The sequence below is a fragment of the Rhineura floridana genome, chromosome 4, assembly GCF_030035675.1.
Source record: "Rhineura floridana isolate rRhiFlo1 chromosome 4, rRhiFlo1.hap2, whole genome shotgun sequence".
NCBI lineage: Eukaryota > Metazoa > Chordata > Lepidosauria > Squamata > Rhineuridae > Rhineura > Rhineura floridana.
The window spans coordinates 33,302,452-33,327,834 of NC_084483.1; the positions used below are offsets into that span (position 1 = coordinate 33,302,452).

Genomic DNA, 25,383 nt, shown 5'->3' on the forward strand with positions numbered 1-25,383 from the left:
CTGTCCTTACAGTAGCCTCTTGTCCAGAGTATAGGTTGCACATCAGGACAATCAGATAGTGTGGCATCCCCATTTCTTTTAAAGCATTCCATAGTTTTTCATGATCTACACAACCAAAGGCTTTGTTGTAACCTATAAAACACGGGGTAATTTTCTTCCAAAATTTCTTGGTCCGTTCCATTATCCAACATATGTTTGCAATACAATCTCTGGTACCTCTTCCCTTTCTAAATTCAGCTTGGACATCTAGCATTTCTCACTCCATATATGGTAAGAGCCTTTGTTGTAGAATCTTGAGCATTACTTTACTTGCATGGGATATTAAGGCAACAGTTCAATAATTACTGCATTCCCTGGAATCCCCTTTCTTTGGAATTGGGATGTATATTGAACGCTTCCAGTCTGTGGGCCATTGTTTTCTTTTCCATATTTCTGGACAAATTTTGTCATAATTTGGACAGATTCAGTCTCAGTAGCTTGTAGCAACTCCATTGGTATGCCATCTGTTCCTGGTGATTTTTTCCAAGTATTTTAAGAGCAGCTTTCACCTCAAATTCTAAAATTTCTGGTTCTTCATCATACGGTTCCTCCACGAATGAATCTGCCCTCCTTGCATCTCTTTTATATAGTTATTCATTGTATTGCTTCCATCTTCCTTTTATTTTATCTTGGTCAGTCAGTGTGTTCCCTGTTGATTAGTCAACATTCCTATTCTTGGTTTAAATTTCCCTTTAATTTCTCTAATCTTTTGGAATAGGGCTCTTGTTCTACCTTTTTTGTTGTCCTCTTCTATTTATATACAGTAACTAATAGTTCTTTTTGTCCCTGCTTACTAGTTGCTGTATTATTGCATTTAGGGTTCTAACTGTGTTTCTATCTCCTTCTGCTTTTGCTTTCCTTCTCTCTTTAACCATTTTAAGAATTTTGACAGTCATCCATTGAGGTCTTTCTCTCTTTTTAACAAGAGATATTGGGGGTTTTGCGTTCTTCCTTGATAATCTCTCTGACTTCAATCCATAGTTTTTCTGGTTCTCTATCAACTAAGATTAAAGCCTCAAATCTATTCCTTATTTGAATTTTATATTCTTCTGAGATGTTATTTAAATTGTATTTTGGGATTATGATTGCTTTGTTCTTCTTGAGCTTTACTCTGATTTTCGATATTACCAGTTCATGATCTGTACTGCAGTCTGCTCCTGGTCTTGTTTTGTGTGCAACTTCTCCATCCTCTGCTACCAATTATATAATCAGTTTGATTCCTCTATTGACCATTTAGTGATGTCCACATGTACAGTCTTTTTGGTTGCTCAAAAAATGTGTTTGCAAGAAACAAATTAATGGCTATTGCTGTCATAATTGTTTTTAAATGTTTTAATTACTTGTTTTTAACTGTTTTTATTGATGTTAGTGTTTTTTGTAAACCACTTAGAGGTTTTCTACAGTCAAGCAGTATATACAGTTTGTTAAATAACAATTCCAAATCAAACTGGGAGAGTTCAGATACTGAATGGGCCAAAACTCTTTTCCTGCATTTTATAAGTTATCCAATTAAACAGACAACATTGATTCAACAGAAAAAACGGAGACTTCTCTCCTCTATTCTTCAAGTTACTCGAACAATCCAGCTCTGATTTGAATCTGCAATATATGGCCAGTTGTCCAACGGTGGCACGCTGTTCTCTATATAGCTCCTCCCCATTTGGTGATAGTTTAAAAGATGTGTTTTAAATTTGTATATTTGTTTTTAATGTTTTTAGTTACTGTAAACCACCCAGAGAGCTTCGACTATGGGGCGGTATAGAAATACAATAAATAAATAAATAAAAACAAATAAGGGAAAGAGAAATCTATGGGACATAGAATATTATTGGAATATTTTTCCTATGGTTATGATCCAAAACTTTCCATCAACCCAGAGGCCCAACTCTAACTGTACACTAGGACACGGTGGGAAACCTGCAGCCTTCCAGATGATGTGGGACAACAACTCCCATCATCTCTGATCATTCACCATGCTGGCTGGGCCTGATGGAAGTTGTAATCCAATGAAATCTGGAGGTTACCACATTGACTACCCCTGCAGTTGGGAATTGACTTAGTCAAGGCATTCAAGAGGCAGCTGGACAGCCACCTGTCAAGTATAGTTTAAGTTTGGTCCTGCATTGAACGGGATTGGACTCGATGGCCTTGTAGGCCCCTTCCAACTTTACTGTTCTATGATTCTATAATTCTAAGGTTTACTTGGGAATGTGCAGGGAGAGGAGAGAGAGATTCTCATCTAGTCATTCTTGGACAAAGTTACCTCCATATCGCCTATCTCAATGCACTCGTCCATCATAGCATTGTGAATGGGGGTTTAGATGACAGCCCACAGGAGAGGTACAAGAGAAAAGAGCTCTGACTCACCACTTTATCACCCAGCATCTTGCCATTTAAACTTCAGCCACCACCTTGCAAAAGACAGCAAGAAATCAAAGCAATCTCTATTATTTACAAGAGAACCAAACCTTCCACGTGCCCACCATATCCCTCTACACATTAAATTTGATGGGCACATTGTTAGTAATCTATGTAAGAAGTAGGTATGGTACAAACAATTCTAACACTGACAAAAGAGTACTTCATCCACAGACAGGAAAGGAATGGAAACTGCCTTGCACTCATCCAATAAATATGTGCATTTTTAAACATTACGGGAGCCAGATACAGCTAAAGTTGGAGAGCATCATGTGTGCATGTTAGTCTGGAGAAACAGCCCATGAATCATACATTCTTACATAAATGTTGTCCTTGCAATGCTACCAATATTGGTACAGTCTCATGTTTCCTAGTATGCAAGTGCTTGCTGTAAAAGCAGGCCTGCCCACAAACTAATCCCTGTAGCCAACTTTCCAAGAGAGCTGTGTGTTTTCAGGCTGATACAACTGAGAAGGCCGCAATAACTTTTTCTTGTATTCTCTTTCTTTGCCCTGGGTCATGTCAAGAATTTATCACCACAGTGTTAGTTTTTCTGTGGCCCCTGAAATGCTAGAGGAAGGCCCACAGCTCTGAGATAGTCACACTTGGTATGTGCAGAAGTTCCTGGTTTCAAAGACATCTCCACTTAAAAGGTTCTCAAGAAGGAAGACCTCCACCTTGGCAAGCCACTGCCACTCTGAGTAAATAGTGAGCTAGACGAACCGTTGGACCGTATAAGATTTCTCACTATTGGTAACCTCTGTGTAGGCATGTTACTGGGTCTTATTTTGTAATCCTGCCTCTTATCCCAGATAAAGGGGATTTTTAAAATATTCCTGCAACCCACCCTTACGGGAATACGGTAAAGAATTTTTCAAAACAGGCCTTCACTTTAAGTCAATCCACTGCAAGCTGAACTTTGCACAAAAGAAGCCCTGTTATCGAGTTCTAATCATAACAGGCTGGTAAGTTTCTAGTAGGGACAAGCATACTCCCACCCATCATGCCCATAATTTCAGAATATAGGCTCAGTTCAAATATTGTAAAATCCCCCATGCTTTATGTCCCCGTTGGATTCAGCAGGACGGAGGACGTAATATCTGAATTGGTGCAACTAAGTTTACATCTCCTGCTTCTCTGCAGCAATGTGCAAAAGGTAAAATGGAAGAAAGGAAGTCAGACCATTGTCCCATCTAGCTCAGTATTGTCTACACTGACCTGCAGTGGCTCTCCACGGTCTTTCCCAGCCCTACCTGGAGAAGCCAGGGATTGAACCTGGGACCTTCAGCATGCAAAGCAGATGCTCTACCCCTGAGCTACATTCCTTGATGCTCACTCAAACTGCTACCAGGAAGCATTGATTGTCCGCTCGATGTGCTGAGTCATATGTTGCTTCTTCCATGCTGCTGCATCCGTGAGGACACACTGTGTGGAGGATTTACATTCGACATCTGAAGCCAAGCCTGAGCGTTAGGAACAGAACAGAGTAAGGGAAGAAATAGGAAACTGACAGTAATAGTTGAAATCGTTTACAATTGTGTGTTAACTGGATAATCAATTAATGCAATAATTGAATAGCTAGTTCATCAAATTACATAGCAGGGGTGGGTAACCTATAGCTCTCATGATTCTATCAGCCCCAGCCAGCATGGCCAATGGTCTGGGAAAAAGAGAATTATAGAGGACCACCAGTTTCCTACCCCCGATCTATAGAAATAGCCTTAAAACATTAATGGACCATTGGCAAATAAAATATGACTCTATGTGGAAGGAAGATTTTGTGCTGTGTTTCAAAAAAGCATAATTAGCAGATGATCCTTTGCCTAATTCCTTATGCCATGGCCTTGCTTTGAGTGAAGATCCATTTGAACTCGGCTGGGCTTAGTTCCAAATAAATGTGTTTAGAATTAAGCAAAAAAAACCAGTATGCCTGTCACCATACTTCTGATTATCCCCAAGAAATACAGTGCCTTGCAAAAGTAATCAGACCCCTGACCAATGTTCTCATATTACTGAATGACAAATGGTACATTGTAATTTTGTTCTGTATGATATTTTATTTTGAAACACTGAAGCTCAAAATCAATTGCTGTAAGGTGACATTGGTTTTATGTTGGGAAATGTTTATAAGAAACATAAAAAACTGAAACATGTGGCTTGCATAAGTATTCAACCCATGTGCTGTGGAAGCTCCCAGTTTACACAGATGAAAGAAATTTCCCTATCGAGAATACAGTAACCTTACCATTGTGAACTATTAGAGTTGCTGTCACATTGTCAGGATAAAAACCCCACTGTTGAAGGATCATTGGTCAGGCTGTGGAGCTGAAGGAAAATGAAGACCAAAGAGTATTCTACAAAAATGAGAGATAATATAATACAAATGCATAGATTAGGAAAAGGGTAGAAAATAATATCCAAGTGTTTGGATATCCCAGTGAGCACAGTTGGATCAATAATCAGGAAGTGAAAGCTGCATCACACCACCCAGGCACTGCCAAGAAAAGGCTGTCCCTTAAAACTCAGTGCTCAAACAAGGAGGAGACTAGTGGGAGAAGCCACAGGGAGGCCAACAATCACTCTGAAGGAGCTACAGAGTTCAGAGGCTGGGAGTGGAGTAATGGTGCACCAGTCAACCATATCAAGAGCTCTGCATAACACTGGCCTGTATGGAGGGGGTGGCAAGAAAGAAGCTGTTACTCAAAAAGTACCATCTGAAAGCATGTCTGGAGTTTGTAAGAAAGCATGAGAGTGCCCCAGCCACGATGTGGGAAAAGGTTTTGTGATCAGATGAGACCAAGATAGAGCTTTTTGGCCAAAAAAGTGCTATGTGTGGCACAAACCTAACACTGTACATGCCTCAAGACACACCATCCTATAGTAAAGTATGGTGGTGGCAGCATCATGCTATGGGGATGCTTCTCATCAGCAGAGACTGGCCATTTTGTTAAAATCAAAGGAAGAATGGATGGAGCAAAATACAGGGAAATAGCACAAGAGAACCTGCTTCAGTCCACTAAAAAACTGAAGCTTGTGAGGAAATTCCCTTTTCAGCAGGGCAATGATCCCAAGCATAAGGCCAAAGCAACATTGGAGTGGCTCAAGAACAAAAAGGTGAATGTCCTTTGCCCAGTCAAAGTCCTGATCTCAATCCCATTGAGAATCTGTGGCGCTCTTTGAAAATTGCAGTCCACAAGTGACATCCACCAATCTGAATGACCTGGAGTGAATCTGCCAAGAAGAATGGGCCCAAATCCCTCCAACACTGTGCAAAGCTGGCACATACCTACCCCAAAAGACTAAAAGCTGTTATTGCAGCGAAAGGTGGCTGTACCAAATATTAATGTGGGGGGTTGAATACTTATGCAAGCAACATGTTTCAGTTTTTTATGTTTCCTACAAACATTTCCCCATATAAAACCAATGTCACCTTACAGTAATTGATTTTGAGTTTCAGTGTTTCAAAATAAAACATACAGAATGAAATTATAATGTACCATTTGTAATCCAGTAATATGAGAACATTGGTCAAGGATCTCATTACTTTTGCAAGGCACTGTATGTAAGGTTGCATTATAAGCTAGCTCATTTTTTCTACTCTGGGAATGTGTTGGTTGCAGCAGCTAATGAACACCCCAATAAAATATACCATTGTTGGTTTGGAATGCCTCAGAGTTTGCTTGGTATCTAACTTTATAAACCTAAAAAGCACCAGTCTGCTGAAGTACCGAATGCAATTACTCAAAATGTAATGTCTATTTCTCAAGTGTGGCATCCAAATCACTGTCCCCATTTAAAAACATCAACTACTGTATTATTACATTTGGCGCAAGCAAAACATTGGAATGCAAGACTTTTTTTACTTATATTTTTTCTGCCAAGTCAGCCCTTACCTTTTATTTTGGTCTCATACCATTTAGGCTTATATGAGGGTCTGGTTTCAGTTAAGGCTAAATAGATGGCATTGGACAAGAGGCTCACAGAGGTCTATGAATAATACTGGAAACTGCTTCCACCTCCCAATGCCGCAAGCATGTTTAAACGTCCAAGCCAAAGTTAATCTTTTAAGTTCCAGAAGTAGGAAAAAGTGGCTATTTTAAACACAAAAGTCTTATATATGAATGCATGCGGTATCATTCCCAAAATACTGAGGCAAAGAAAATCATATATGATCCAATCAACCCTCATGTTTGCATGTATAAACTGTCTTTGATAACCTTGGGAAAAGGCAGATAAAAAAAAAATAAGGGAAAATAGTTATAACATTAATCACTTACTGATACCTATCTTGGTGGTATTTGGAGAAATGTAAGGGCAAAACTGGATTCTAGAAGGACTTGGAATATTCACCATTGTTCCATGAGGTACTTCTACTTTTTATCTTCTTATCTTTGGGACTTTATTTAAAATCAATCACAAATGAAAGATTGCTTTAAAAAAAGATCACAGTCCAGGACGTTGTGTGACATCCTAACAGAGATGGTGGAATAGTTTTGCAGTGCCTACAACTCCAGTTCACCGGTTAGCATGGTTGCATGAAATTAACAAAGCCGGGGCTGAGACACGTATGACCCTGCAGATGTTGCTGGACTCCAGCTCCCATCAGCCCCAGCCAGAATGGCCAATGGTCAGGTATAATGGCTGTTGCAGTCCAACATCTAGAGGGCCAGAGGTTCCCTTGGTCAAAGCTGTTGCACTGTAAAAGAAAATTTATTTATTTTTATTTATTTCATTCCATTTCTATACCGCCCTTAGCCGATGGCTCTCTGGGCGGTTCACAGCAAGGAATAAAATACAATACAGTAAAATAAAAATCAGGTAAAATCACTAAAAACATACAACTTGAGCATATAACAACTTAGTATAAAGTTAACTTAACAATAAACAGATTAGCCAAGAGATGCCTGGGAAGGAATGCTGTACACAACTGGGCATTGCCAAGAGATTATTCTTAGCAGCTAGGAGCACCAGTCCCTGTGCCAAAAGTGTTTGATTTACATTCAAAAGTCATTTGATGTAAAGGCAGCCACCTGGCTTCCTCAGTTCTCATTACCAGAAGTCTGTACGAATACCAACAAATGGGTTTGCTCATCCTTGATTGGGTCTTCTGGGGGAGGTTTTTGAAGATCTTCACTATGCTCTTCAAACAATTGTTTCACAAACTTTCCAGGCTCAGGGATTGTAGGAAGAATCAACAGTTTAATTCTCTTCAGGTAAATGAGAACAATGATAGTCAGGATTGCTACACATAACGGAATGAGAATGTATAGAAGAACTGAAAACATACTATTGTCGTAGAGATTCTCCTCACCCCACTCTACGGCTTTGCTCCAATCACTCCACAGTCCTTTTGTACAGTTGCCAGACAAGGAAAAGGAAATGGCTTTCACCCGGAAAGTGTGACATAATTTGGGCTGGAGAGGGATTGATGCTTCAGTAACGGTCCTGTAAATTTCTGTTGTGCTAAATTCATTATTACTAATGTTTACTGCATAGCATGTTCTCTTAAATATTGAAGGAGTCCATTGTAGCTTAACTCCGTTGTTGTTCTTTGTGATATTTACAATTGATGGAGGATCAGGTTTTATTAGAAACTCATACAGTTTTGGCTCTTCATTATCTATGCACACAGGCTGAATGTTGCTGGAACTGCCTTGGATGGAGATGCTGAGCGTTCCAGGCCAATCTGCTTTCAAGTCAAAAGCGCATCGAAAGGTATCGTCTTCTTTAGTGTAATTTGTGCACACCACTTCTTCTCCCCGGTACCAGGCAGTCAAGTTGTAGGCTTGTTGCAGAAAAGCTTTATGTTTAAGGTCTTCATGCTTGTATTCCACTCTGTATGGCCTAGATCAGTGTTCTTCAACTTTGGGTCCACAGATGCTGTTAGAATACAACTCCCATCAACCCCATCTAGCTTAGCCAGTGGCCAAAGATGGTGAGAGTTACAGTCCAACATCTGGGAACCCAAGGTTGAAGAACAGTGGCCTAGATGCTTCTGTGCCAATTTAAAAAAGCCCAGGCCTTCCTATCTAAATGCAGGTAATCAGAAGACCATGGTTCAATATTCTCATTTTTTGGAGTGTCTATCTCCAATTCTAGTCAGGGCCGACTTTACTATGAAAACATGTGAAGCGCTTGCCTCAGGCAGCAGATTCTACAAAGGTGAATGGTTGTCTTCCTTCTTCCAAACCCTTATATTGTGTGGGATTTTTTAAAAATAGATTTGGTCCATCGCATGTGAGTGTGTGTGGATCTGTGTGAATCGGTTTTTACTTTTCACTTCAGGTACAAAATGTCCTAGGCTAGCTCTGAACCAGAGCTTGGAAAAGTTACTGTTTTAAACTACGACTCCCATCAGCCCCAGCCAGCGTGGCCACTGGATTGGGCTGACGGGAGTTGTAGTTCAAAAAAGTAACTTTTCCAAGCTCTGCTCTGATCCTAGTTTTAAATCCTCTGGCATGCTATGAATCTGTTGTAATTCCATGTACTACAGAAGCCTTTGGCTACCTGGTGCCCTCCAGGTGTTGTGGCCTACATTTCCCATCAGCTCCAGCCAGCACAACCATTCTAGCTGGGACTGATGGCAGGTAGTCCAAATATCTGGAGAGCACCAGGCTGGCAAAGATCTATACTACAGTGTGCCTGTATATGTTCAGCTGACTCATCTCTCTCCATGCATGCATGACTGGGAAGCCAGTTTTAAATCAATCGCATATGGGTGGGCAGCACTGCCCTCTTATTTATTTACCTCCAGTATAAAAAGCCATTCTTATATAACCTGTTCTCACTGAGTAACTGAAATTCAGATTTTATTTTATTTTTTAAAAAAGAAACACTTTTATTTTACTTCACTAAATGGTAATAAAGAAAACAAAACCCAATTTTCCAGACAGCATTTGAAAAGAATTATGCCCCATTTTCTGCACACACTGAAGTAAATGAGTATAACTAATGTGTTCATAAAATTGGGGGGGGGGCTGACTAGAAACTGGGTCCTAAATGAAGCCCAGGGCTACTATACCATCAGATCTCTCCTTCCAGAATTATTTTAAAGGTGCATTTTTAATCTGTGGCTCAGTTCACATGTAAAGGTAAACCAAACCATGGCTAAGTGAACAAGTAAGCATGCAGGTACTCGGAGGAAAAATCACAGCTACTTTGTTCCTCTACAAGTCTTGTTGCTGCCATTTTGCCCAGAGCTAAGCCAAGGTTTGGTTTAGTTTTATGTCCAAACCTAGGCTAGTGGTTTGTCTCTTACTCTAGGGTTGCCAGGTCAGAAGCATCCCAAACCCTGATGTGCCCTAGTGATATCACAGGGGTGGGCCCGAGTGATGTCATTAAGCATGATACATTAACCATTGACCACAGTTGCTTGGAGCATACAATTCAAACAAAAACAATTCTCTTTTCTTTGCTAAAAGATGGAGCCTGGGTAGGGAATATTTCATCTACTTGCTTGCTTCTGGCAGGATGGGTTTAAGTGCACTCAGGCCAGGCCAGTCACCAGAATGCTGTTGTAGGAAGAAAGGAGCCTAGTGTTGTGGAGATGTTAGATGGGAGCACTCAGGAGTAAAGATGGATGCCCCTGGAGAACTGCAATTCTAAACACACTTACTATGGGACTAAGCCCCATAGAACTCAATAGGACATACTTCTGCATAGATATAGTTTGGATGGTGCAGTTGGTAAAGCTTGACTAGGGATCCTTTGCAAATATATCCATATCAAAGTAAGGTTGGCAACCCCCTGCCTGGAATGCCCTACCCCTACCTTTTAACATGGCTGCTCCAAACTTCTTTACAGATTTGCCCCTTCACTTCAGAAACAGATTTGAGAAATGAGTAAGAGTTAAGAAGATTTTCTACCCTTTCCTGCCTACCCTGTGGGCTGCTATACATGCACTTTGATAGCCAATGCAATTCCATGGAATAATAATTGACACATGGTTTGATCTACCTTTGCTGGCAGTAGCTTGGGAACAACAACAATTGCAGCCATGCATACCACTATTGGGCAAGAAACAAGCTGTCATGCAACCAACAAGGTGCATCATCAGTGGGTTTAAGGAAGTTGTGCTGAGTGCATGGAACCACTCTTGTTGCTTCTATGGATGTAAGGGAGTGAGGTTAAAGGTAAATGAAATGCAAATAGAAAAAGAAAAAGCAGTGAGGATTTCCTAAATGCAATACCATACCAACCACGACAAGATTCCTATGAGTAAGGCAGACATTTCAGCATCCCACAACCAAGTCAGAATTCCTAACCAAAAACCCAAACTAAGAGGTCATAGAATCCCCATGCAGCACAACCTGTCCCGGGGTCTGCAGTTAGTGCAGAATGCTGCAGCATGATTGCTCACATGGGTGAGACCCTATCAGTACAAAATACCTCTGCTCTGAAATCTGCACTGGTTGCTGATTTGCTGCCAGGCCAAGTTCAAGGAGTGCTTTCCATGTTACAGGTGCCACACAGTATTTGTTCTTCTCTTGTAAGATATCAGTCCTTTAGTGTGCAGCACCTACACTTTGGAACATCCCTGCCTGTTGACATTAGACCTTCATTCTACTTTTTTTGGCACCTGCTAAAAACATTTTTGTTTAGGCAAGCCTAATTAGACATGTAGAAGGTATTATGGTTTATATCTGTTTTTAACTCATTGTTGGCTAAATTGTTTTGAAATTTTTAAAATGCCTGTCTAACTGTTTTGCCAATAATTTTGTTGTTTTAATTCCTTCTGTAAACTGCTTTGAGGTTTTTTACAATAATATGGTATATAGATGTTGTAAATAAAATACATAAATACATTTTGGAGTCACTGTGGCCCTTGGGTCTTTTTCCACTTTTAGGAACAAAGGGATCTACCTTATAGCCAGTTGGTACCATCTAGCTCAGAACTGATGACACGAACTAGCATTGGCTCTCCAGGATTTCAGGCAATAGTATTTCCAGAGATTGGATTTTGGACCTTTGCATGCAAAGCATATGCCCTACCACTGAGCTACAGCCTTTCCCCTGTTTAAAAAGTATTTTTTACAATTATTTTCAATTCACTAATGAATGCACATCATACCTAGGGAAGATTCACACCATTCATTTAAAGCACATTCAACACACATTTGAAGAACATGAATCCCCCCACAGAATCATGGGAACTGTAGTTTGTTAAAGGTGGTGGAAACTATAACTGTGAGGGAAACTACACTTCCCAAGATTCTTTGGGGGAAGTCATGCACTTTAAATGGGAGTTGGATGTGCTTTTTAAAAATTGTGTGGATCTACTTCATAAACTTTTCCTGCATATAAATTGTTTTAATTATTTTTTTTAATGGAAATGAGCTACATTTACTGGGCTGCTCACCATCTCTCAGCCTATCTGCCCCTCAGGATGAAAACAACAGAGGGGAACCATGACCACCCCAAGGAAGAAGAACACACTTAAAATATATAGGAAATAATAATGGATGACCATAGTGTTAAATCAGATACTTATTGAGACATAGCATGAACAAATATTTATATAACCATGAATGTCAAAGATGTTTATTATTTGTATAATATATAAGATATTTATACAATCCTATGTTTGTTTACTCAATGTATTCAATGGGGCTTACTCAAACAGGGAACCGTGCACAGAACTGCAACCTCAAGTGATAAGGAACTTCACTCACACAACCCAACATTCAGAATCATGCCACTTTAAACTGTTTTGCAGCTATTTATACTTGTTTTTATGATTATTAGATTTTAAAGGGATTTATTTCTTATTGTGAGCTACCTTGGTTTCCCATCAGCAACCCTACCTCACAGGGATTGTTTGATAGATTGCACACACACACACACACACACACACACACACACACACAGAGGAGATTAAAAATACATACACCCCATGTAATAGTTTATTGTCAAAACCAGTTGGTCACTGCAGAATATTTTTTTTAAAAAAAATCAGCATTAGTTTCCTACATAATAAAAGCAGTGACACCTTAGTAAGCTCTCCCTAATTGCTTTAAAAATTGGATTGGAGGGGGTGAGAAAGATTTACAACACGAACAGAATTCTTTGCTATGTTCACTCAAAAGTCCCAGTAATTTACAGCACAATCCTAACCATGTCTACGCAAAATTAAGTCCTATTAAATTCAATGGGGTTTACTCCAGGTATGTGGGATTAGCATTGCAACTTTACTCCCAGAAAAGCAAGTGTTGGAGTAAAGGTTTTAATATTGGGAAGGTTTTCAAAACACTGCCCTCTTCAACAGCCCAGGGAAATTTAAATTTGTTTGACTCCTGCACACAAGAGAAAAAAAGTGTGAAAGCTATATACTTCCTCAATTTATGAGATTTTCACATAAACAGGAAAAAACAACAGTTTTCTGGTCTTGCAATGGGGTCTAGCTACTCCCTTGTCAATCACAACCCTGACTTCACTTATTGCCTACAAACCTGAAAGGGCAGGGTTTGAGCAGCCAGCTATGAGCTCATTTAACATCAGTTGCGGGGAAGTGGCTGACATTTTGATGTATAGCTTGTGAACCAGACCACCTAGAAACTTTTTTTTTAATGACCTCCAAAAATCTGGAGTCTCTGGGCAAAAACCAGAGACCTGGCAACCATACTCCACACATACCATGAGCAGTAAATCAAGAACAAAGTTTGGCTACAGCCCATGGTTTGATTAGAGCAACACAAACCATAAGCCTGAGTGTGCATGTAACGCTAACACAAACCACGGCTTAGTTCTGGTAGAACTGTGGCAGCAGGACTGAAGAAAGGGCAAAGCAGATTCAATTTTTCCTTTAAGTAGCCACACATTCATAATTAGCTATGGTTTGGCTTACATGTGAACCAGGCCTGTGTTTGCTTTTGAGTTATGAGGTTCCCAATAACTGAATGAAACCCAGGTCAGAGAAGCATGTAGCTGTGATGCAGTAGACAAAGGAACAGAAATTATACTATAGAGTGATAATTCGTATGAGATATAGGCTGCATTCATACATGGGGTATATTGAATTATTTTTCCTGATTATAAAGATAGCACTTCTTCATGTTGCAGTACCTGTTGTGTTATAGAACTGTGGTTTCTTCATCAATATATCACCATGTCATGCTAAATTTCATTCACATCAGTGGGTGTGGTATGACACGACAGTAGATGTCATTGGACATGTTTCCCCCCCACACCGTTTATGTGCATGCAAGCTTCCATATGCCACAATACCATCCCAAATTTTGTTGTGTGACTGGCAGTGTCATGATCCCAAGAAAACTGCAGGAAAAATAAAATACCACAATCCTCCAGTTTTCAGGGTTACGTTTTTCTGGAGACAATTAACATAGAAATGAGTGCTAAACTTCCACATGATTCCATTAGAATTCCATAGATTAGTGGTTTTATGTCATGGGAAAGATCACATAAAATGTGACAATTAACAGGTATAGGAATGTTGGGGAAACAAAACAAAGTGCTGTCTGAATGCCGAATTCTGCACCCTCTTCTGGGTTCCTTGAATTCCAGTGGATATCTCAGATTGTTAGAGGATGAAATAAGACTGCTTAATGCACAGAAAGGAAAATGATGCCCATTAGATCAAATTTGGGCACCCACTAAAAAAAACTTTATTAATACTTTATTGCTCTCTCGTCTCAGAAAATTATTCTGCCATTAATCATGTAAAAAGACTGTGTGTAGGGGGTCCTCTGGTCATGTGCAATTCAAATTAATGAACTGGCCATTTCTCCAACCTTACTGGTCTAGTCAGTCACGGGGATTTCTGGGAATCAATCAAAAGATCCTGCCATGAACTCCACCTTCACTGTCAAAATTCCTTAGGATGTTTTCACATATCTCCTGTAGGTATTATTTGCAAGCCTAGGTGAGTCAGGTAGTAACTTAGCACTAAGTCACGTAGAGTTCATCCACTTAATTCTGCCAATCCACAGTGCTGGGACAGAGGACACTGTGTTTACATGAGCCTTACTCCAGTGCTCCTAATTCAGCAGCTACCGTAGTCAGCAAAGGGACAATTTGTTCAAGTTCCATTTCCGAATAAGCTGATTTTGTGCAAAAAGATTGGTATAGTTGGGATTTTCCTCAGGTCCATAGTCTTGCAGCAAAACAGTTGGGATATTTACCTATAAACCTTTCATTGTCCTTTACACCATTTCCTCAAAGTATCTTGGGATCCATTATGCCCAAAAAGCAGTCTAGAAATGTACGGTGGTATTCAATGCTAGTCCTACTCAGAGAAGAGCCATTGAAATTAATAGACGTGACAAATTTTGGTTCACCAATTTCAATGTGTCTATTCTGAGAAGGGATGGAATCCATCTGCCACCACCAATCCACCCCATACTCACCCATCCCTGCACCATGGAGAAGGAGGAGGCTGGAGAGGAGCCCCCCCCGGGCAGAATGATAGAACAGAGCCTCAGCAACAGCCTCCCCAGCACAGCCAGACCCCGCAATTAAGCAGATTTTTTGCCCACCTCAGCCTGTAGCCTTTCTCTTGCCCTGAGGGATTGCACCTCCTCTTCCTCTTCCACGGTCTGGCCCGGCTGAAGGAGGCCGTTCCCACAGCCTCTACCCTATCATTCCACCCAGGGTGGCCTCCTCTCCTGCGTCTTCCTTCTCTGTAATGCGGACATGGGTCTGATTGGTGGCAGATCTACAATAGGCAGATCCTATCCCTAACTCAGAGCAGAACTTAGCTGAATACAGCCATAGTAAATAAATGAATTAAAAGCACATTACAAGAAAAGAGGGTGATTTGAAAACAATAAACATGTTTGCTCAATTCAGAATATATTTGGAGTTGGCCTGTCTGTGAAATAGCAAGGGGAGATCTCCAGTGGCCTAGGAATGGACCCATGTTTTGCGTCATATGTAGTGAGGCTTCAGGCACAACAAGGAGGGGTTTGTGACATCATCAACACTTTACCATACCAAAGGTTTTTGAGCATGCTGGAGACCTCATGACACCTCTGTGCATGCATACCTCGACTGGATTGTTGAATCCATTTCAAATTCCACAATCTATTCCAGAGTTTGGGCAAAGTGGAATTTCTAAGCAGTTTCAAGTAGTTACATACATCCTCTGGTATGCAGGATGCAATCCTATACCTACCTCATTTAAACTCAATGGAACATATTCACTAATAGGCAAAAAACCCTGCAGTTTAAGAATGTCCCTATAGCCCACAGATATTTCTATCAAACTTTAAAAAGCAGGGAAATTGGGCAGCTATAGTGAATGCACCAGGGAAGCAGCAGACCTGACCTCCTCTCTGAGATATTGGACTGCGCTACAAATTTGTCAAAATGCAAACACAATTTGGGTTGGTCTTTCACAGTCCAATCCACTTCCTGTGTAGCTTGGAGGAATTTGGTAACATGTGCCTCTGAGCATATGGTGAGTGGTGGCAACACCTGCCATCTCCAAAGATAGAGATTTATATTTTTGTATGTTTGTTGGTGTTCTTCTTACTTTGCTTCTTTCCTGTGTTATTAATGTTTCTACAGAGAATCTAAACGACAAAATTTTATTTCCCTTATTATTCATCCTAGAAATGTGTGTCAAATTTATTTTTATTAATTTCTAAGTCTTTTTATTGGTCAATGTCATATGATGGTGAAGACAGCCTTTTGTGTTTCAAATTGCAGGTTATGTTCTATTTCTATTTTGGGTGCATTAACAGTTGAATCTGAAACTGCAGTTTGATGTAAAATATGTTGCTACTTCAGCAATGACTCTTAGCTGTTGGAAAAAAGAGGATACATGTTCTCAGCCTGCTATGTTTAAACCACTTAATTTAAGGCAAGGTGTTCACGATCAATTAAAAACATAGAGCACACCTAGCATTTTGCTAGAATATATTTCACCTCCCACTGTTTTATCTTGTGCAAATTGAGACACTCCTGAGGTCCACTGGGGACTATTCTGCAGAAGTCAGTGCCATTATTCCACAATTATTTTTGGAGTTTTTTTAGTGTAAATTTTGCAGTGTTGCTGTACTTCACAGAAATAGAAACGAAAGAAAATGATTTCCTATAGGAAACTTCACTAAAATTGCAAAGTAAATCAGACATATTTAAAGTGACCATCTAAACTATATCAACTGTCTTAATAATGTTGCTTCCTCCTTGCTAAAACAAGATCAGCACAGCACATCTTCTTTCTATTATTTGGGCTGGTTACAGGTGTTGCCACCACTCACCATATGCTCAGAGTCACATGTTACCAAATTCTTCCAAGCTACACAGCAAGTGGATTGGACTGTGAAAGACCAACCCAAATTGTGTTTGCATTTTGACAAATTTGTATGGCAGTCCAATATCTCAGAGAGGAGGTCAGGTCTCCTGTTCCCCTGGTGCATTCACTCTAGCTGCCCAATTCCCTGCTTTTTAAAGTTTGAAAGAAATATCTGTGGGCTATAGGTACGTTCTTAAACTGCAAGGTTTTTTGCCTATTCGTGAATTTCCCTGCTTTTTTATCCGGGAGGTAAGAAATGAGATCCTGTGCAAATTTGCTGAGAATGGATTGATCATTTGCATGCTTATTGAGTTCAGTGGGATTTACTCCCCTGCAATCATGCTTAGGATAGGGGAAACTGACCACAGGGGATGGGGAGGGGGAGGAGGAGGAGGGGGAGGAAACGCAGAGGGGAGGACTGGGATGGGAGCAGGCAGGATGGGGAGGAGAAGGACAGGTTTGATCATTTGCATGTTTATTGAATTCAGTGCAATTTACTTCTGTGCAATCATGCTTAGGTTAGGTAAAACTGAGCAGAGGGAGGGAGGGACAGCTGGAGAGAGCAGGGGAGGAGGAAGAAGGAAGAGGGGAGGGGAGGAGGAAGGGAGAGGAGAGGGGAAGGAGGGGGAAAGCAGGTCTGATCATTTGCATGCTTATTGAGTTCAATGGGATTTACTCATATGCAATCATGGATAGGATAGGAAAAACTGACCATGGGGGAGGAGGGGAGGGGGAGGGGGAAGGGGAAGGAGCGTATTGGAGGGGGCAGAGGAAGGGCAATGGGAGGGCAGGTTTGATCATTTGCATGCTTATAGAGTTCAATGGTATTTACTTCCGTGCAATCGTGCTCATGATAGGTAAAATTGACCATGGGGAAGAGGAAGGGGAGGGGGAGGAGGGGGAGGAGGGGATGGCAAGGGGAGGGGGATGGGGAGTGAGTGGCAAAGGAAGGGCAAGGGAAGGGGCAAGAGGGAGGGGATAGGAGGGAGGAGAAGGGAGGGTGGGTTTGAACATTTGCATACTTTTTGAGTTCAGTGGGATTTATTTCTGTGCAATCATGTTTGAAAATGGAAATGGACTGCCTTGAAGTCGATCCTGACTTATGGAGACCGTATGAATAGGGTTATCATGGTAAATGGTATTCAGAGGTGGTTTTATCATTGCCTTCCTCTGAGGCTGAGAGGCAGTGACTGGCCCAAGGTCACTTAGTCAGCTCCATGGCTGTGTGGGGATTTAAAACCTGGTCTCCCAGGTCCTAGTCCAACACTGGCCTGGGGGAGGGGCAGGGAGTGGAGGGGGAGGAGATTGGGTGGGTGGGCACTGGGCAGAATGGAAGCCCTTTTCCTTTCCAAAAGGAAAACATTGTGAACAGCATCATTGCTTTTCAGCGTTTCCCCACCTTTTCATTCTACAGCAGGCACATGTAGCCTCCCACCCAAATTTAAAGCAAAGCTGTCCCAGGCCACATCCACACCAGGCCTTTATTTCACTTTGGACAGTCATGGTTTCTCTCAAAGAATCCTGGAAAGTGTAGTTAGTGAAGGGTGCTGAGAGTTGCTAGGAGACGCCCAGTTCCCCTCATAGACCTTCAGTCAAAGTGGCTGACTGTTAAACTACTCTGGCCACTGGAGCTCTCTCAGTGGAACAGGAGTTTCCTCCCAGAACGCTTCGCAAACTACACTTTCCAGGATTCTCTGAGGGAAGCCATGACTGTCTCAAATGAAATCAAAATCTGGTGTGGGTGTGGCCCCTTGATTAGTCAAGCCCAGCAGCTGTGAGTCCGGCTTTTAGAACACTGACAATTGGTTCTTACTGAGCATGCACCGTGTTATCATAGGGTGCCAGACAAAATTTCTTAAATTAATTAAAAATCAGCCAGGCATTTTTTTAACTTCTAAACTGCAGAAGATGGAGGTCTGAGTATGGGGCAAGATCAGTATTAGGATTACAGATACTCTGTGAACATGGCCAAATTTTAATGAATTTCAACAGATTATGAGAACTCTGACAGAAAAAACGGCTCTGGGTTCCCCCCCCTTTTTAGACTTTGAACTCTCTATTCTCTCTCACTGTTGTGTGTATCACCATGAAAATTGAAAGTTTTGTTAAGCAAGAGTTTCTGAGTTCAGGACTATAAGTTTTGTAAGGTTTTGTTTTAAAATGAGCTTATGGGAACCATCAGAATGGCATGTGAGGTATTTTCAATTTAACATTGCAGAATGTGAAAAATCCACGCTGGCTATGGTATACAGCCACTCTTGTGGCTGTATAATCTCTGAGTAGACTTGTATAGGGTTGTGCCTTTAATCTATGTTTAAAATCAGGAAATTGTGATTAGCAGCTTGTTTGTTGTTGCTGCTGATAGTTTACTGATGCTTCCAGCTGTGTTAGATTGGAAAAAAATATCTAAATAAGGAGACACAAGACCATCAAAACTGGCTTTTTTATCTTAAAATCTGAAGATTGAGTTAAATAGTCAATTTCTTTTTAGAACGAGTTATCTATTGCCATCATAATAGAAGTCACAATAAAATTATGGTAAAGTTGCCTTTGTAGATATAGCTATATTTATCTAGAATGATATATGATATATATGTGTCAGGCAAGGATAAGGACAATGAGATGAACTTTCAAGATGACATGTAAAGTTCAGTATTGATTTTTGCCTTCCTGTGTTTCAACTTCTGCACAATTGTGTCAGCATAAGAAATGGCTTCATTTCATCTTTGAAAACTTTGTTGATCGTAAAATCCAGGGGTTAGAGACAGTCTGTAAATAAATGATGAATGGATGATTTGCAGCTATATTCATGTCTGAAAACTGTGAAAGTCTTTCAACCTAGGACCACATTCACCAGTAGAACCCTTGCTATTTTCTGCCTCCTTAGTTCCACTCCCCCGGGCCACTCTCAGGGGGTTGAAGATCCTCTGGATTGATATCTGATCCAAAGTTGGCACCACATTGCCGGATGGAGGGCGGCATCAAATTGTATCTTGGTGAGGGCCCACCAAAATCTGGAGCTAGCCTTGATCTGATTCAATGAGGTGTATGGGTCTGCAGTGGGAAAATAAAATTGGCAGAACTTCTATATATGCAGAAATACTTCAGGTGCATCATACTCTTTGAACCCTGGTGTGTTTTAACTGGCATCAGGAATTGTAGGACTGGAAGAAACTAAATGGCATATCTTGTCCAGTTCAAACTCTTTTCTCCCTATGCTGCCACAAGGTCAGCCTACATAATACAGATCACAGTGTGCACATTTATTCCGTATTTAGCAGCTATACTAACTGGATCCATACTCACTGAAATGCCTAGATTGCCATTGCTTTGGTATAGAAATTGTAACCATATGCCTTGGGAAAGCTGCTGGAAGCAAGGCCATTCATATGCATAGAACCTTGGTGTATTTGGCTCGCTTGCCAGAGGTAAGGTTAACACTTTAGCACATCTGAAATCCAAGGCGGCAACAAATGAAACAAAATCTGTTTCTTACAAATTATGAGAGGGTGGATAAGCATAAATGTGCAGGAGGGATGGGGAGCCTGCGGCCCTCCAGACATTGCTGGACTACAGTTCATATCATCCCTAACCATTAGCCATGCTGGCTGGGTCTGATAGGACTGCATCCAGAGAACCACAGGTTCCACATCCCTGCTGTCAGTCCTGTGATGGCCCAATAAATACATGGGGCTGCATCATTCTTGTTGATGTCAGAGAATGCTGACTAATGTTTATTGCATGAATGGAGCATTCCCCAACTTATAGAAGTGAAACAGTTCTTCCCCATGCAAAACTCATGCAAACAATAGATGTCCCCAGTCTGAAATTTTCATCAGTGAAACTTAACTTCCGAATAATGCAGTTAAGGGAATATGATTCTCGGATGTCCAAACTCTATTGAAGCTTGCATTTCTGTATGAGTCATATTCCATCTGAGTACTTAATTTTGTTTTCCATTTCCATTGAAGAATTGTCTTGTAGAACACATCAGTAGAAGCTTTCCAAAAGAACATTATGTCATCTTAATGCATTTCAGATCCAGCACCTTCAACTGCCTTCCGTTTCAGACTTGTTTAATTAAAGGTTATAACCTTCTGAGAGACGCAGATCTCATTCTGGGTGCCAGGGTCTAAACCTTCAGTTTTATTATTGATGTGATGTGCTACCAGTTGTCTCACTAAGAGCTTAACCAAAATATTTGTCCATCTACAAGGTTCAAAGCAAATGCTTCAGATCATTACATTTTAAAGATTACAAACATCCGGCAGAGTTGGAATTTATGTTAACGTGTATCACATACAGTAAACTTATGTAGTAGTTATAGAAAGATGTCCAGATCAGCTTCTGAATCACAACCAGTAAACTGGATGCAACAAGTGCCTTGGTTGGCACAATAGTTCATCGTTTCATATATTGCTCTTCTTTTAACGATATGCACTGACCACTAAGTAGGATGCATTTTCTTATGTGATTAATTTTTGCTTTAAGTTCAGATCAACTGCAAATAGCTTTTGCTGCTTTTTAGCAATTCTAATAGAATCAGCAGCTCTAACAGAAAAGAATCTATCAAGATAATCATATAGCCTTGACGGATTTTCACTGCAATAGTTTAACTGAACCTGCATCAGACTGTTTGCTTATCTATACTAGAAACAATGTGTGTGGAAGAGGACCACCATCTTCCCCCACAACACTTTCTTTGGGTCCACACCATGCTCCACTCCCTTGCCTCTTTCTGCTATTTATCTGCACTCTCAGATAAATCTCAGCTTCCTCCTCCCCCGCCCCGAGTCCTATTTATACCTGCAGCCTGACAGTGAAACCACATTAGTAAGATCAAATTCTCCAGTTCTTGAATAATGTGTCTGTGCTTCCCCAACTCTTCAGTTATGTTCCAGACTGTGCTGATTGTTGTCTGCACAAATTGATAATTGCATTCATTTAATTCCTAACCCTCTCATTCTAGGTCTGCTAAACATAGCCGACGTTGTTTCTTTCCGTAGTGTGAGATCTGTTGGTTGCTAGGCATGCAAACAGATCTGAGAAGAAGGTGCAGATTGGTGTAAAAACAGATTGGTGTACAAAAATGCATCTGTATAGTAAGGGAAAGCAATGCTATATCTCTATGTAGCCCCTAGGGAGCTGAGCATTCTCTCCCAAGTGAAAGATTGCAGGTTCCTCAAACACAGTCTGATCCCTTCTTCCATCCTTTCAGCTTTTTGATAGGACTCCTGCCTGGCTGGCCTGTGCTGGCAAAGCAATTCAGAAGTAGAAAGGCAGACACAAGACAGAAACACTTGCAAGATGGTAAGGGATAAAATTGAAAGGACATATTTATCTTCCACGTTATTAAAAATCTGTGCACGCACGTACAAACAGGACCGAATGGATTTACTATTGGTCATGATTCATGTGTGATATAGGGCCTTCTAGATGTACCATTTATAGAGCTATATCTGCTGGTTGTTCCAATGTTTTTGAACCAAAATTGTAGTGGACCGTCTACACCACAGGTTGCACGATGCTGTATTTTGGAGGGTGGTTTGGTTTGGGGGAGGCGGTTGTATTTAACAGTTGGTATTCTAGAATTCTGACCCTGTAGGAAATTAGGAGAATAGACAGCAGGAATTATTTGAGTTCACTGTGTCACTCTGAGCTATCAGGAAATTGCACAAAACACCTTCCACACAATGAAAACATTGCAGAACCATTGCAGATCTTTCACAAATGTGAGGATTTTTGTGTGTGTGATAGAAGAAAAAGCAGCCTGATTACTGTAAAATTCCAGAATGGCAGTGGAATGATGATGACATCATGTGGAAGCATATAGAAAAAACCCAGCTATAGCGCTATTAAAACTATGTCTGGAACAGAGCTTGGAAAAGTTACTTTTTTGAGCCAGCATGGCCACTGGATTGGGCTGATGAGAGTTGTAGTTCAAAAAAGTAACTTTTCCAAGCTCTGGTCTGGAAGGACCCATAGACTTGGACTGAATTTAGACCAATTGGTCCATCCCAAGACTATGTGGGGCCACTTCCCACACTGTTCTGGATGGTCCCCCAACCTTCCACAGCAGCATTTTCAGGGAGCACAGAAAGCAGCAGCAGGAAGGAGGAATTGGCCAAAGTCACCTTCCCCACCCACTTCCCCCAGTGGAATCATCCCACGAGTGGACTTCTGGCTCATGGGAACAGTGGAGCCAAGACATAAGCTAAATCTTAGTCATTAGTTTAGAAAAGGACTCTCTCAGTTATGTGAGCCATCCAAGCTCCCTGAGAGGTCTCCTTTAAATCTGACCTCAGTGAGGCAATTTCTACTCTGGATTGTTATGGCAAGAGAAAGCATACATAGCATACGTAAAGCGACATATCATAACCACACATTACCAAGCCAGTTAACAGCACATTGCTTGAGAATGTTGTGCATTAGTGCATCCTCCAAAGAATTCTGACTTGTTGAGTGGCAACCTATAAATGGCATGTGCTGACTGATTTTCCAGCATGTGATGATAATTCCCATACATAGGTATTGTACAAATGGGGAATTCTCGTATGCTAGAAATATTGCATTTCACACATAAAAAAAGGCTGACACATTAGCTGTCTGATAATATTTTTTTTCTGCACAAATGTTACTACTCTCTCATTGTCTGTCACATTCCTTTCTCTCAATGCTTCCTTTCATTATTGTGCCATTTTTCAAAGCCCTGAATCCCAGATGCTTGTTTTAGCTTAATGAGGTCAGAGATTGCCTTTTCTTTTAATATCAAGGAAGGAGAATGTTTGTCTGTTTAATGGCTGGCAAATATGAAGCTGCGGAATATAATCTATGCTACTGCTTCATTGAGCCAGAGGAGGGGTGTGCATCCTGCCATTTGCCTGCTGTGTTTCTCATCTGCATGGCAACTGAGAATGTGCCCATTAGGCTCACAGGGAGCGAAGTGACACAAACAAGTCAAGTGGCACGGCATGAAATGTGGCCACGAAAAAAAAGCATTCAATAAATCATCCATTTGCCAGGGCCAATGCTGTCCTTTGATGTGATTCCAACTCTGAGGAAACTGCTTCCTAAACAATAGCTGCAACTGAATATAAGAAGAGCCCTGCTGGATCAGACCAAAGGGTCACCAAATCCAGCATAGTATTCTCACAGTACCCAACCAGATGTCCATAGGAAGCCCACAAGTGGGACCAGAGGGCATTACCATTTCTCTTTCCTCTAGTCTTGTCCTGTTCTTCTGCTCTCACATCTGGTGCATCTCCAAATGGTTGAAATAAGTAGAGCATGGAATCAGCAATGGCAGGTGGGCCCATGACACAGTTCATCGCTTGATGTCAAGGCTGCTAAAGTGAGGAAAATCCAGTGCAAGAGTCATCGTAGATGTGAGATGTTAGCTCAGTTCTGTAAGGTAGGGCTGGTTCATTAGGGTTGCAAAGTCTCCGTTTTTCACCTGGAGACTCCAGATTTTGGGGTTCTTCTCTGGGTCCCCAGGTTAGTCACCCCAAACTCTGGACTCTTAGCTTTCATTTAAAAAAATTAAGTTCCTAGGTGGTCTGGTTCAAGAGATATACACCAAAATGTCAGCCACTGCTCATTCCTGCAACTTTTGTTAAATGAGCTTGTAACTAGCTGCTCTAACCCCACCCTTTCAGGTTTGTACCCAATAAGTGAAGTCAGGGTTGTGATCGACAAGGGATTTGTTACCCTCCAGGCAATAGCTCGAACCCATTGCAAAGCCAGAAAACTGTTGGTTTTTTCCTGCTTGTCTGAGAATCTCATAAACAGAATAAGTGTATAGTTTTCAGCAACAGCAAAAGGTTTTTTATCTCTTGTGTGCAGGAGAACTACATGCCATTACAATGTGTTATGTTTTTCTAATTACGGGGAGTCAAACAAGTTTAAATTTTCCTGGGCTGTTAAAGAGAGCAGTTCATTTGTGTAATTCATAGCCTTTCGAAAATATTGCTTTTTTGGGAGTAAAGCTGCAATGCTAATCCCACATACTGGGAGTAAACCCCATTTAATTCAGTAGGACTTACTTTGGAGTAGACAAAAGTAAGGAAGCAAAAGCAGGATTCTGCTATAAATTAATGGGACTTTTGAATGAACATAGCAAAGGATTGTGTTTGTGTTGTAAGTCTTTCTCTCCTGCTCCAATCCTATTTTTTAAAGCAATTAGACAGGACTTACTTAGGTGTCACTGCTTTTATTAAGTAGGAAACTAATACTGATTTTTTAAAACAAATACATTATGAAATAACCAACTGGTTAAACCATTATATGGGGTATATGTATTTTAGATCTCCTGTGTGTGTGTATGGAGTCTTTCCAACATCCCTGTGAGGTAGGGTTGCCAATTGGAAATCAAGGTAGCTCACAATAAGAAATAAATCCCTTTAAAATTCAATAATCATAAAAATAAGTATAAACAGCTGCAAAACAACTTAAAGCGGCATGATTCTGAATTTTAGGTTGGGTGAGTGCAGTTCCATATCTTGAGGATGCAGTTCTGTGCACGCTTCCTTATTTGAGTAAGCTCCGTTCAATACATTGAGTAAACAAACATAGGATTACATTATAAATATATTTACAGGTTGTGTAAATAATAAACATCATTGACATTCATGTTTATATAAATATTTCTTCATGCTATGTCTCAATAAGTATCT

At 40.7% G+C, this 25,383-nt stretch overlaps 1 protein-coding gene across 1 annotated transcript; it reads right to left on the reverse strand.

Moving 5' to 3' along the window:
* Positions 1 to 7,346: 7,346 nt before the first annotated feature.
* LOC133384128 (interleukin-13 receptor subunit alpha-1-like) lies at positions 7,347 to 24,039 on the reverse strand. The gene is made up of 2 exons (XM_061626057.1): positions 23,919 to 24,039; positions 7,347 to 8,242 (listed from the first exon to the last, which is right to left on the reverse strand). Exons 1-2 carry the CDS (start codon positions 24,037 to 24,039, stop codon positions 7,497 to 7,499), a joined length of 867 nt encoding a protein of 288 aa, XP_061482041.1. The 3' UTR covers positions 7,347 to 7,496.
* Positions 24,040 to 25,383: the final 1,344 nt, after the last annotated feature.

What these genes read in the sequence shown, in the direction of transcription:
- LOC133384128 (XM_061626057.1), bottom strand. Translation starts at nt 24,039, where the DNA reads ATGAACTGTGTCATGGGCCCACCTGCCATTGCTGATTCCATGCTCTAC. An exon ending in GACTAGAGGAAAGAGAAATG is followed by an intron (nt 8,243 to 23,918) that starts GTAATGCCCTCT and finishes TTCTGCAACAAG; the next exon opens with CCTACAACTTGACTGCCTGG.